This window comes from Bos javanicus, chromosome 5 (genome assembly GCF_032452875.1).
Source record: "Bos javanicus breed banteng chromosome 5, ARS-OSU_banteng_1.0, whole genome shotgun sequence".
NCBI classification, from domain to species: Eukaryota; Metazoa; Chordata; class Mammalia; order Artiodactyla; family Bovidae; genus Bos; species Bos javanicus.
The window spans coordinates 67929674-67941908 of record NC_083872.1 but is presented as its reverse complement, the minus strand read 5'-3'; the positions used below and the strand labels follow the sequence as shown (position 1 = coordinate 67941908).

The window sequence follows — 12235 nt, the reverse complement described above, 5'->3', positions numbered from 1 at the left end:
TTTAAAGATAAAAGTACAGTGAAGAATGCAAGTTGACTATATATTGAGAATTTGGCCACTGGGTGATCACCAGGCAGACTTAACTGTGCCCCACCCTGTCCATGAAGACAGAAGAGCAACTTATTCCTACAGGGCAGACTCTGAAGCTGCTGTAGTCGCAAACAGATAGATGAGTTACCAGCTAACACCAGGATAGCATTTTCCATCTGCTGGCCACAGGGCTAAGCACTTTACAAATATCAAGTCATTTATTTATCACCTTACCCTATGAGATTGTGTCATCTCCATTTTACAGATGAGCAAACTGAGGCCCAGTAGGGAAAGCAACTCATTTAAGGTGACGCACCAAGTAAGTGGCAAATCTAAGTGTCAAATTTGGGCAGTGCGGCTGTGTCCACACTCTCAACCGTGACTGTGAGCCTCCGCCTTCTCTCAAGGACTAGACTCTCTCATATCTGCTTTGAGTTCACCCCTCCACCCCAAGGTGAAAGCGAACAGATGTGGTACAGACCTTTAGGAAGTTTGTGAGCGAGGGGAAGGACATTAGGACCTGCAACAGATTTCCACTGCACGAGAAGCCATCTCCCACGTAGCCCACCTTGCAGGTGCAGTTCACATCTGGAAGGCAGAAACACACAGAGTCACACTGGTGCGGCAGGCGTCTTGGCTACCCCATCTCATGCTGGGAGGTTGGCCAGCCCAGCTGAGGAAGGCTTAGCAGCTGCATGGCCTGGAATCTGAAGCGAGGTTGGGGCCATTACCTTTCATCCGGTAGCAGAAGACATCCCACATCTCGCTCTTGTTGTTTCTTGGTCCATAGTCCACTATCCCAACGATACCAGAGCCGCAGTTCTGGGAGGCATAGGATGTGGGGTAGGCTACTCGCCCACTGTCTAGCCAACCTGCTGAGCAGAGGTGGTACTTGGCCTGTAGAGACAAAGATGGATGCTGGTCAGCTGTGATTTCATATGTATTATGGAGTTTTGTGGCTAATGTCTGACTCCCCCATCAGACTGAAAACTCCATGGAGTCAGGAGTTATGGCTCATTTTGTCTATTGTACCCCTGTGCCTGGAACATAGTAGGTGTTCATTACATTTTTGTTGATTGAGCCACTGGATGAATGAAAGTGGTGCCTTCTCTTCCCTGTAAGTGCTCAAGTCCTTCATACCCATTTTTATTCCCTCTGCTCTTGAGAAAGGATTTACAAATAGCTAGTTACCCCTAGGTGCAAATTCCTCTGCTTATGGGTCAATGGAACTCCAGTTGATGGCCATCACTATCCTCACCATCATCATCCTCATCATGACCACCATCATGGCCAGCATCACCATCATCATCATCCCAACACTTACTGAGAGCTTATCCTGGGCCAGGTCCTTTTGCAAGCACTTTTCATGTGTCAAAACCTTTATCACCTACATCAACCCTTTGAGATAGAACCTTAAAAAAAAAGGTCTCTATAATTGAGAAAATAGAGGCAAAATGGGTTAAGTAACTTGCTCCAAGTCACAGAGCCAGCAAGTAGCAGGGCTGAGATTCAAACCCAGGCTCTCTACTCCAGAGCTCTTAATCTTAAAACCTGAGTTCCCATGTGTGTCAGTCATTCTGTCTTATTTCCTCTGAAGTGAAGTGAAGTGAAAGTCGCTCAGTGGTGTCTGACTCTTTGCGACATTGTGGACTATACAGTCCATGGAATTCTCTAGGCCAGAATACTGGAGTTCACAGCCTTTCCCTTCTCCCTGGGATCTTCCTAACCCAGGGATTGAACCCAGGTCTCCCACATTGTAGGCAGATTCTTTACCAGCTGAGTCACAAGGGAAGCCCTTGTGTGGCTTATTATCTTTAGTCCTTTATAAACATGCCAGGTGGGACAGGGGTTTCAATGCCTTGATTGAGGTCACACAATGAACAAGCAGGCATGTGTCCGCATGCTCAGTTGCTCAGTAGTGTCTGACTCTTTGCAACTCCATGGACGGTAGCCCGCCAGGCTCCTCTGTCCATGGGAATATCCCAGTAAGAATACTGGAGCAGGTTGCCATTTCCTCCTCCAGAGGATCTTCCTAACTCAGAGATTCCTAAACCCAAGTCTCCTGCAGCTCCTGCACTGGCAGGAGGATTCTTACTGCTGAGCCACCTGGGAAGCTCGAGCAAGGAGAAACAAGAAATTCTGACCCTCCAAGATGCTGGGTCCTGGCATCAAGGGCTTTGTTCCTTGTAAAGAAATGTCAGGTCTGAAGATCTGGTTGTGATGGAGGTTGGAGGAAGGGCAGTAAAATCACGAGGATGGGCAGTGATCTTGTGAGCACTCACTGGTAGGCTACTCCGAGTTGCTGACCTTTCCAAATGGGCTGGGCTTCTGATGTTAGAGGCTGAGAGAGCTCTGGACAGAGCTTCATTTCCTACCTGGCTGACAGCTGGGGCAATTTCTCTGTACGCCCTTTGCAATGCCCCCAGGCATAGGGAACCTGGGCTATTCCAGAGACACTTGGCTGCCTTTGGGCTCAGGGACACCCTAGGCTTGTGGGTAACTGATCTTCTTCTGGTTTCCACCCGTGAGGTGCACACTTCCAGTCAGTGCCTCTGCCTTGGTGGTTGAATGTCATGATTGGGAGCAGACTTGTGGAGTCGGGGTATGTTGAGTCCTGGATCTGCCACTTCTTGGTTGGGTGACATTGGACATGTTACCTTTCCGAACCTCAGTTGCCCTATCTGTAAGATGGCAGTAGGAACACCTACCTCCAGGGATGTTGTAAGAATGGACGATAATGTCAGTGAAGCACCCACTCTGTGCTGACATGACAGACCCCCAGTGGACATGCTCGGGAGCTCTCTGAACTCCCCCTTCCAGGAAGGCAACAGCCAAAGACTCCCCTGTGTTAAGAGAAAGTGGCAAACCCACCATATGCACCCAGAAGACCCTGCCTGCATGGCACCCACAGACTGGCAACCCACCTTCTGGGCATAGGAGAGCTGGTTGTAGGTTGCCATAGTTGCAGCTTCCTGAGCACAGGCCTCTCTGGCTTTGTCAAAGGTCAGCTTGTACTGGCCGAGCGGGGAGCGTAGATGGAACACTCCGACGGTGGTATCTAGAAGGGGGAGGAGAGGAATTGTTCAGCCCCACACCTCAGCTGACAGTTCTCCCAGCAGAGATTTTCAAAGTGGAATGCTGGCCACATCCCAGAGTTTCTTGGGATGTCACTTTCCTTTGAGATGTCATTTAAAATACTTATTTCTTTTCTAACTATGAAAGTAGCAAGTGTTCAAGGTGGAAATGGGGCCAGACAGTAAAGAAAAGAAATAAAAAGCACCCATCTTCCTGCTCGCTGGAAATAATCATTACTCCATGGCTAACATTTTGATGTACTTCTGGTCCAGAATTTTCATTTTGTAACTTTTAATTTTGATGTAATTTCACCCCTTCAGTCTTTTTTCTATTCATTTGCGGGTCACGTATATCACAAATACGGCAGTATGCTACATGTATAGTTTTTAGAAGTCTTTCTTATAACATTCTTTCTGAGGGTTCTTTCCCAATATTATACATTTTCTCTGACAACATGATTTTACCTTGATACTTTTAGTTGAACACTTTTTGTGAACTTCACAGCCATGAAAAAAAAATACATTAAAATGAGTTTCTGCCACAGAACACATGTATTTTCTGATTGCCATTATGCCTTTAAAAAAGTTTTCTAGCCATTTACCCCTTAGATACTAGAAAATATTCATCTTTAAAATATATGATATCTCTTTTAAACCAATTAATGCAGAGATCTGAAATAGATCAAGAACCAAGTCACATTTTTATATTGTCAAGTTCATTATCAGATGCCACTAAAAGGGTACATTCTACCCTCCAAAAAGAGCTAAGATTAAGGTTTTCTTTATTCTTTTTGGCTGCTCTGTCTGTGGGATCTTAGTTTCCTGACTAGGGATCAAACCCATGCCCCCTGCAGGGGAAGTGTGGAGACCAAACCAGTGAAAGTGAAAGTCGCTTAGTCATGTCTGATTCTTTGTCACCCCATGGACTATACAGTCCATGGAATTCTCCAGGCCAGAACACTGGAGTGGGTAGCCTTTCCCTTCTCCAGGGGATCTTTGCAACCCAGGGATTGAACCCAGGTCTCCCGCATTGCAGGCAGATTCTTTACCATCTGAGCCATAAGGGAAGCCCAAGAATACTGGAGTGGGTAGCCTATCCTTTCTCCAGCAGATCTTCCCAACCCAGGAATTGAACCAGGGTCTCCTACATTACTGGCAGATTCTTTACCAACAGGAAATGCACAAGATTTTCTTCTTTGATCATAGCCAATGGTATATTCATTCCACGGCCATATAATATTGTCAGCCAGATCTGGAACATAAACACTCACCAACAGAACAGCTTGGGGAGGAATGGACAGGTGTTTAGCCTCGTATCCTTGCCATGACAATTCTTAATTGTGTCTTTGAGAGGATATAACAGTATATTCAATCATCATTTACCAATTTGTAATTTCTCATTTTTTTGTGATGTTAGGTAATGCTGGGGTGGTGTGAAGTGAAAGTGTTAGTTACTCAGTAGTGTCCGACTCCTTGTGAGCCCTAGCGTGCCAGGCTCCTCTATCCATGGAATTCTCCTGGCAAGAATACTGAAGTGGGTTGCCATTCCCTTCTCCAGGGGATCTTCCTGACCCAGGGTTCAAACCCAGGTCTCCTGCATTGCAGGCAGATTCTTTACTGTCTGAGCCACCAGGTTAACTTTATTCAATTCCTAGATTATTCCTATAGGATGTGTCCCTTGAAATGGTGCTCTGAGTCTTGGCATGAATTATTGTATTGCTTTCCGTACACATTGCCAAACTGGTTGCCTCAAAGGCTATGCTGGTTTGCCCTCCTCTGAACTATGTGAGACTAGGCATGTCCCCCTGAGTGTGGGATGACTCTGCGACCTGCCCACCAGGACGGCTGGGCCATTATCCCAATGCCGTCTTGTCTTGCTAAGGGTAACCACTCAGCTACAACAGAAGGTGGATCCAGATGTGACTCCTGGTGGCTCAGTATCACTACCATAATTTTCTTGGTATTCATAATAAAGTAGAAGAGTGAAGCCCCCGGGAGAAGATGGGTAATGCTCTAGGCAATGAATAGATTCTGTGAGCTGTGGAAATAGGCAGGACTGGCTAAATGAACTGTGCTCTAAAGAAAAAAAACCCAAGTATCTCTTAATTCCACATTCCTCCTGGCAAATGACTCATGAGTCAACATCTCTTATCCAGCTGATCATTCTTGACCCCATCCTACATAGCAACTGCCTACAGAATCTCTGCTTTGAAGTCCTACCATCACCTTGTGATAGAACTTGGAAGATCCACAATCACTTTGAACATAGAATGTCCCCAACCAAGCTTTCAAAGTTCTTGGGTCCCCCTCTCCCAGATTGCTTTAATACCACCATTGAATTGATCTCTCGAGATGGAAACCTTACATTATGGTGGATCCTTTCCTTTTCTTCACTCTCCATGTCTACAGAGTGCCCTTCTCTCCTGGTATCATTCCTCTTCCCAGTAGAGACCCTGCTACCTTGGGGTCATAGCCTTGATAATACACCATACCCCCTCGTTGCCTCATCCTTCCCAACTACCCTTGATAATTCTCTGCTGTCCACGAGTCCTCCCAGCAGAAATGCCTTGCCAGCTCCTCTCTGCTTAATCAGCTCAAGCATCTTTTAAGCCTCCACTGTAGCCCCCGGGGAGCTGTTTCCTGCCCAAGACTGCTTATATCATTACTTTGAGGGTTAGAATTTTAACACATGAATTTGTGAGGAACACAAACATTTAGTCCATAATATGTATTAAGTCCTAAGATACCTCCAACTCATTTGGGGGAGGAAATAGAGGGTATAGAAGCAGGAGAAATACATAGGACATATGACAATATGTGACAGTCTCTTTTTTAAAGGAGATTCCCAGTGTAGTTGAAGCCTTTTTAAGATTAATAAAACTGGGGGAAGAAAAGTAGTAAGACAGACGATAGCAATTTATCTCATGTAAGCAAGCAGCTTTTGGCAGGCAGAGCTCTCTGCAGGAGGCCCCCTTGTCTTGTCACTAACCTTAAACCAGGCATCCCCATGTTCTACCCATCTCCAACCCTAGCCCAGCTTTCAAATCTTTTGATCACATAATACCTTCCCCTAATGTGTTGGTTTCTTCTGTAGATCGAAGAAGTAGAAATGAAGAATAAGTAATTAACAGATGACCAGATCTCTTCCCCAGCTTCCCCTTCAGTCATTTCATGAACCGACTGTGTGAACAAGAGAGCATCTACAGAAAAATCATGAGAAGTCGACCTGCACACAGTGGGGGATAGTGACAACTCTGTCCCCGCTCATCGCAGTGATTAACTGAGATTACGTCCCTGTTTCCCTTTCAAAGCTTTCATGGCCGAGCAGACTCGTTGGAGGTTGGTTTGGGGAGGGGGACACCGAGTTCACCACGTCCCCAGATTGCTGGTACCTTTCCTTTCGACCAACGTTTGTGAATATTGATTTTGTAAGTGGTGAGCAGTGAGACCTGATTTGCTAACAATGATGTTGTTAGCATCATGATGCTAACGATGGCCAATGATGAAGGCGGGGCCTTTGGGAGATTATTAGGTAAGGAGGTTGGAACCACAATGAGTGGGCAGAGCCCTTATAAAAGGGACCCCAGAGAGCTCCCTGTTCCTTCGGCTTGTGCAGACACTAGGAGAAGTCAGTGGTCTGCAACCTGGAAGACAGTCCTCAGCAGAACCCCACCACGCGGGCACCCTGATCTCAGGTTTCCAGCCTCCAGAGCTGAGAAATAAATTTCTGTTGTTTATATGCCACCGGGGCTATATTGCAGCAGCCCAAACAGACCAAGCCAGTACATAGCAGGTGTTAAGTTAACAGTTATTACTGAGATGTCAGAAAGCTGCGCCACTAAAATTACCATGTCTATAAAACAAACAGTAAATCCCGATCAGCCACAATGCACGATGCTCTAAATCGCCTTCTGAACCACTGCGGTCACTCCTTGCCCCATGCTCAGAACCCCACTCGTGGGTCCCAAATGGCTTTTCTCCATCAGGGGTCAAGATGCCCACCACCCACATCTCTGCAGTGCTACCTGGCTTTTTATTGTGTGTTATGATTCTTAGTGTGATTCTACCTGTGGGTTTATGATAAACCATTCAAATCATCCATGGAAATGAATGTAGTATATATGCTGATTGATGTGCTATTATTAAAACAACTACTAAGAAACTGCTGCTCTGCTTGTGGGAGGCACTATCTCTTTGTTATTTAATATCTTAAACTATGCTCCTCAGATTCACTTCCAATCCACAGTGGCAAGGGTTGCTAAGCAACCAGGGAAGAGTGAGTATAGTAGCCGACCTGCGAGCGAGCTCCTAGTTCTAACATTCACTGTTCAGTTCTGAGTGTACTCTGCCCCTGGACTGCAGAAGCCCACTACTTCCTGGGCAATGCATGGGCTGTTTGGTCCCAGTTTTTAAGACTTTTCCCTTTTGCTCTTACAGAGCTTCCTTCCCCAACCCTTAAGATCAGGCACTTTGGGTCAAGATCACTCTGACCTTGGAAGTGGAGGTCGGCACAGTCGGCATTGGCATGGCACTGCCCGTTGTCCTGCAGGCAGCGGTCGATGGGTAGCTGCTCTGGCTCACAGTCCAGCCCGTCTCCCACATAATGACTTTTACATTCACATTTGTGCTTGCCCTAGGGGGAGAGCAGGAAAGATGAAAGAGCCTCTTCTCTGGGCCCCCAGAATCCCATGTGCTCCACGGGCTACCATCCAGCATAGGAGATGCTCAGAAGGATGAGCAACATGCCTCTCCTGGACAGTGGGAATTGAGTTACTGCTCTGTCTTGCTTTTGTCCAGACTCAGGATGGAGTGTTCTCCTTTACATCTCAGCTCAGTTGTCACTTCCTCACAGAGACCCTCCCTGTCTCCTGATCCCTTTTATCACACTGGCCTGATTTCAGAACTGAGCATGCCTCTTCCTTCTATCACGTATAAACTTTTGATCGCTACATCCCTGACAGCTACAACAGCACACAGTAGGTGCTTGATGACCATTTGTTGAGCCAATGAATGATGTCCTTTAATCCCCATGAACGATCCTGTGAGGTCTGCATTATTATGAGGCTCATAATTTGTGGCTAAGGAAACTGAGGCTCAGAGAGGTTAAGCAGCCAGCCCCAGACTGCACAGCATATCAGGCCAGGAGCCAAGACTCAGAGGCTGCCTGACTGTTGAGTTCACATTTGTAGCCCTAATGGACATCATCTCCCACCGTCTTCCCTTCCCATCAGAGAAAGGGGCAACAGGGCACTGACTGCACTCTAAAAAGGTGTAAGTGAGTGCACTTTTCCTGCCAAAGTGCTTGTGCACTTCTTACTTTTTTGGTTTGTATTTTGAATAATTTTAGATTTATAGAAAAGATGCAAAAAAAAATAAAAAAAAAAAGATGCAGAGAGTAGTTCCCTTATACTCTCCACCCAGTCTTTCCTAATGTTAACATCTTACCTAATCACAGTTCATTGTCAAAATTAAAAAACTAGTGTTGATGTGTTACTATTAACTAAACAATAGACTTTAAGTGGACCTAACCAGTTTTTCTAGGAAGGTCCTTTTCCTGCATCGGGTTCCATGCTGTATTTAGCTTGTTGACTTATCAAGAAATAGAGAAATAGACTTGGGTGGGAAGAAGGCTTAGGAAGAGGCCAGTGGTGACCTGAGTGGAGAAGCCAGGCTGAGGGAGGCACAGGTGGTACCCCACCCCCCATTTCCCTGGGACAGAGACTCACCGGGCCAGTCATCTTGCAGGTGGCATGCTCGTGACACCTGCCATTGAGGCCGTCTGCACAGGGGTCAATCGCCGTGCAGCTGTGGCCATCCCCCTGGTAGCCCTTCTGACAGCTGCAGGAGACCTTCGTGCCCTTCTGGGAGCACTTGGCGACCTTTGCACACCCGCCGTTGTTCTGTTTGCAGAAATCCACAACTGCAAGAGCAGAGAAAGGTAGACTCTGTGTAACAGGGGCTTCAGATCAGGGTGTGGGTCACCCCAGGACCAGGCGCACCAGGCAAGGAAATGGGCCCCAACATGTCAGTGCCGCCTCTCCCGGTGCCTGGTGGCCTCTGTGCTACCTCTGCCAACACTAGTGTCCTGCGGCTAACACCCTAATACTATGGTCCCCAACCTTTTTGGCACCAGGGACTGGTTCCATGGAAGACAATCTTCCCAGGGGCCGGGGGTTGGTTTCAGGGTGATTCAAGCTCATTACGTTTACTGTGCACCTTGTTTCTATTATCATTACATCAGTTCCACCTTAGATCATCAGGTGTTAGATTCTGGAGGCTGGGGACCCCGCCCTGATAGACCAGGCCTGGGGATATCTGTCCACCTCTGCCCTTTTTAATCATAAACTTCTAGGCTCCATTTTGATAGTAGTTTTCTAATGAGTTTGGGTTTTTAACATAGGACATAGTTGTGTGTGTGTGTGTGTGTGTGTGTGTGTGTGTGTGTGTAGGGTTAAGGCACTACTGAGCACCTTGTGACACAGACACTGTTACCTCCATTCTACAGATGAAGAAACTGAAACTCAGAGCTTAACTGACCATCAAAGGCAAACTAGCTACAATGTGGAGGGGCTGGTTTTAAACCCAGGGTGGTTTGATTCCAAAGCCCACATTTCCCCCACTCTTTTGTGTTGCCTCTTAACCTTTGTTTTCACAAGCCCCCAAATTTCAACTTACTAATAGATTAGCTCCAGGCCCAGGAGTAGCTGGAAAGCCCTTTGGCTTCTCTCCTCTGCCTCTCTGGCTGAGAGCATGAACATGAGGACAGAAGGCCCGAGGCTGGCAGAGCGGACAGACAGAACCTAGGTCTTTGCTGCCACTGAGGATGCTAAGCCAATTCTGGACTGCCTTGTGGCAGATTATAAAGTAGCGGGAATAGCAAGATCTCAGTTCTGTAAAGAAAGTATCTGTCCCTATATGAATAGGGACATTCATGTTTTCATTAATGTTCATGAAAACAGAAGGTACATGTGTCTGAGACTGCTAGTTTTCCCCTAATATCTCCTGTCTCCTTTTTCTATCAGATTTATAGCTTAGCTCATGGTTGGCCAACTGAAGACTCTATTTCTCAGGTTCCTTTGTCCCAGGTGTGACAGAGAATGAGGTTCTAGACAATGTGATGGAGCAGACAGGAGTTTAGCAACTTCTGTGTGTGCTAAGTTGCCTCAGCCGTGTCTGACTCTTTGTGACCCCATGGACTATAGCCCACCAGGCTCCCCTGTCCATGAGATTCTCCAGGCAAGAATACTGGAGTGGGTTGCCATTTCCTCCTCCAGGGGATCTTCCTGACCCAGGGACTGAACCATGTCTTCTGCATTGGCAGGTGGGTTCTTTACCACTAGCGCCATGCCACATGGGAAGCTCTAGGTATGTCCTTAAAGGGAATGAGGTTTGCTTCCCCCCACCCTGACTTTCTTTCCTTCTGCTTCCTGGGATATGCTTTTGGTCGTGGCCATCTCAGGCCAGGTGAGTGAACAATGGCAGAGCAACAAGACAGAAGGAGTCTGGGCCCCAGAGAAACCCTATGTTAGCTCTGGATACCTCCATCCAAAGTACTAAACAAGACAAAAATAAATATCTAAACACCGGCTTTGCTTATGCCACTGTTTATTTGGATCTCTGTGTGGCTGAACCCATATCCTAACTACTAGAGACAGACATAGCTGTGTGCAGAGTGATTCTCACTGAGTGGTGAGAGTAAGTGTAGGTTTCACTGTTGTTTTGATTCATTTTGATATTTGGCAAAACTAATACAATTATGTAAAGTTTAAAAATAAAATAAAATTAAAAAAAAAGAATGAATCAAAAAAAAAAAAAGAAATAAAATGCGTGACCTACTTGAAAAAAAAAATACAATTGCTGTTTAGTTGCTAAGTTGTATCTGAGGGAAGCACTGTCTTAAGATACTATAGAATATTTTCTCAATAAAATAAGACTGGATTATTTGTAAAGTTACAAAAACACCGTAAAACAAAGTGCATTGCAGTTTGCAAAGCAAGTTCAAAGTCATGGCCTGGGAACTGGGCAGGTTAGGCATGAGCAAACTCATCACAGAGAGGGTAGGTGTTGCTGAAGCGGCCCAAGCAGGAAGCAGAAGGGCTGGGACAGAGCCCTGACTGAGTTCCACTCCACCCCTGCACCCCGCTGCTGGTCCACCCGTGCACAGACGGGACTTACCTGTGCACGTTATTCCATCTCCTTCATAGTTCAGGTTACATTCGCATGTGTTGTTGTTCTTACAGGTAGCATGAGCAGAACAAGGAGGCGTGCACACGGGAGCCAAAGCTGAAAAGAAAGAAGTCACAATTCATCTCCCACCGTGATGTGAGGCGTTGGGATCCAGCTAAGGCATCTTCCAAGACGCCATCTGGCTGCCCCTGTGTTTCTAAAGTGCCCCCTTACGGCTGCAAGATGGGTCGTAATGGGGTGATTTACTAAGGTCCCTCCCAGCCTGGGATTCTGAGATTCCAGAATTATTCTTTTGTATTAAGACTTTATTTCTGCCATGTTATCCAGATCAAAATGCAAAGATGTTAACCTTAGGGGCAACCAGTGAAAACTTTATACCTCAAAGTCTGCCATCAAGGATGAATTTTGCAGACTAGCTCTTAGGCCCTGAGAGCACGGGATTCCAGAAGAGATGGTTAAATTGGAGCAGAAATTCCAGGGTCTTCTTTTTTCTTGTCTCCAACTCTTTGTGATGTCATGGACTGCAGCACGCCAGGCTTCCGTGTCCTTCACTATCTCCCGGAGTTTCCTTAAACACATATCTATTGAGTGGGTGATGCTATTTAACCATCTCATCCTCTGTCACCGCCTTTTCCTCCTGCCTTCAGTATTTCCCAGCATCAGTGTCTTTTCCAGTGAGTCAGCTCTTCACATCAGGTGGCCAAAGTATTAGAGCTTCAGCTCCAGCATCAGTCCTTCCAATGAATATTCAGGACTGATTTCCTTTAAGACTGACTGGTTTCATCTCCTTGCAGTCCAAGGGGCTCTCAAGAGTCTTCTCCAACACCACAGTTCAAAAGCATCAATTCTTCGGCATTCAGCCTTCTTTATGGCCCAATTCTCACATCCATACATGACTACTGGAAAAACCACAGCTTTGACAATACAGACCTTTGTCGGCAAAG

At 46.4% G+C, this 12235-nt stretch overlaps 1 protein-coding gene across 2 annotated transcripts in view; it reads right to left on the bottom strand.

The window, feature by feature from the left end:
• The window catches only part of STAB2 (stabilin 2), a 172159-nt gene that overhangs the window by 14041 nt on the left and 145883 nt on the right, over positions 1 to 12235 (bottom strand). For both annotated transcript variants that reach the window (XM_061417114.1, XM_061417115.1), the window contains 6 exons: positions 11280 to 11387; positions 8831 to 9024; positions 7596 to 7737; positions 2955 to 3088; positions 762 to 927; positions 512 to 618 (listed from right to left, as the gene is read on the bottom strand). In XM_061417114.1, coding sequence (XP_061273098.1) covers positions 512 to 618; positions 762 to 927; positions 2955 to 3088; positions 7596 to 7737; positions 8831 to 9024; positions 11280 to 11387 — 851 coding nt within the window. The remainder of the gene's footprint in view (positions 1 to 511; positions 619 to 761; positions 928 to 2954; positions 3089 to 7595; positions 7738 to 8830; positions 9025 to 11279; positions 11388 to 12235) is intronic.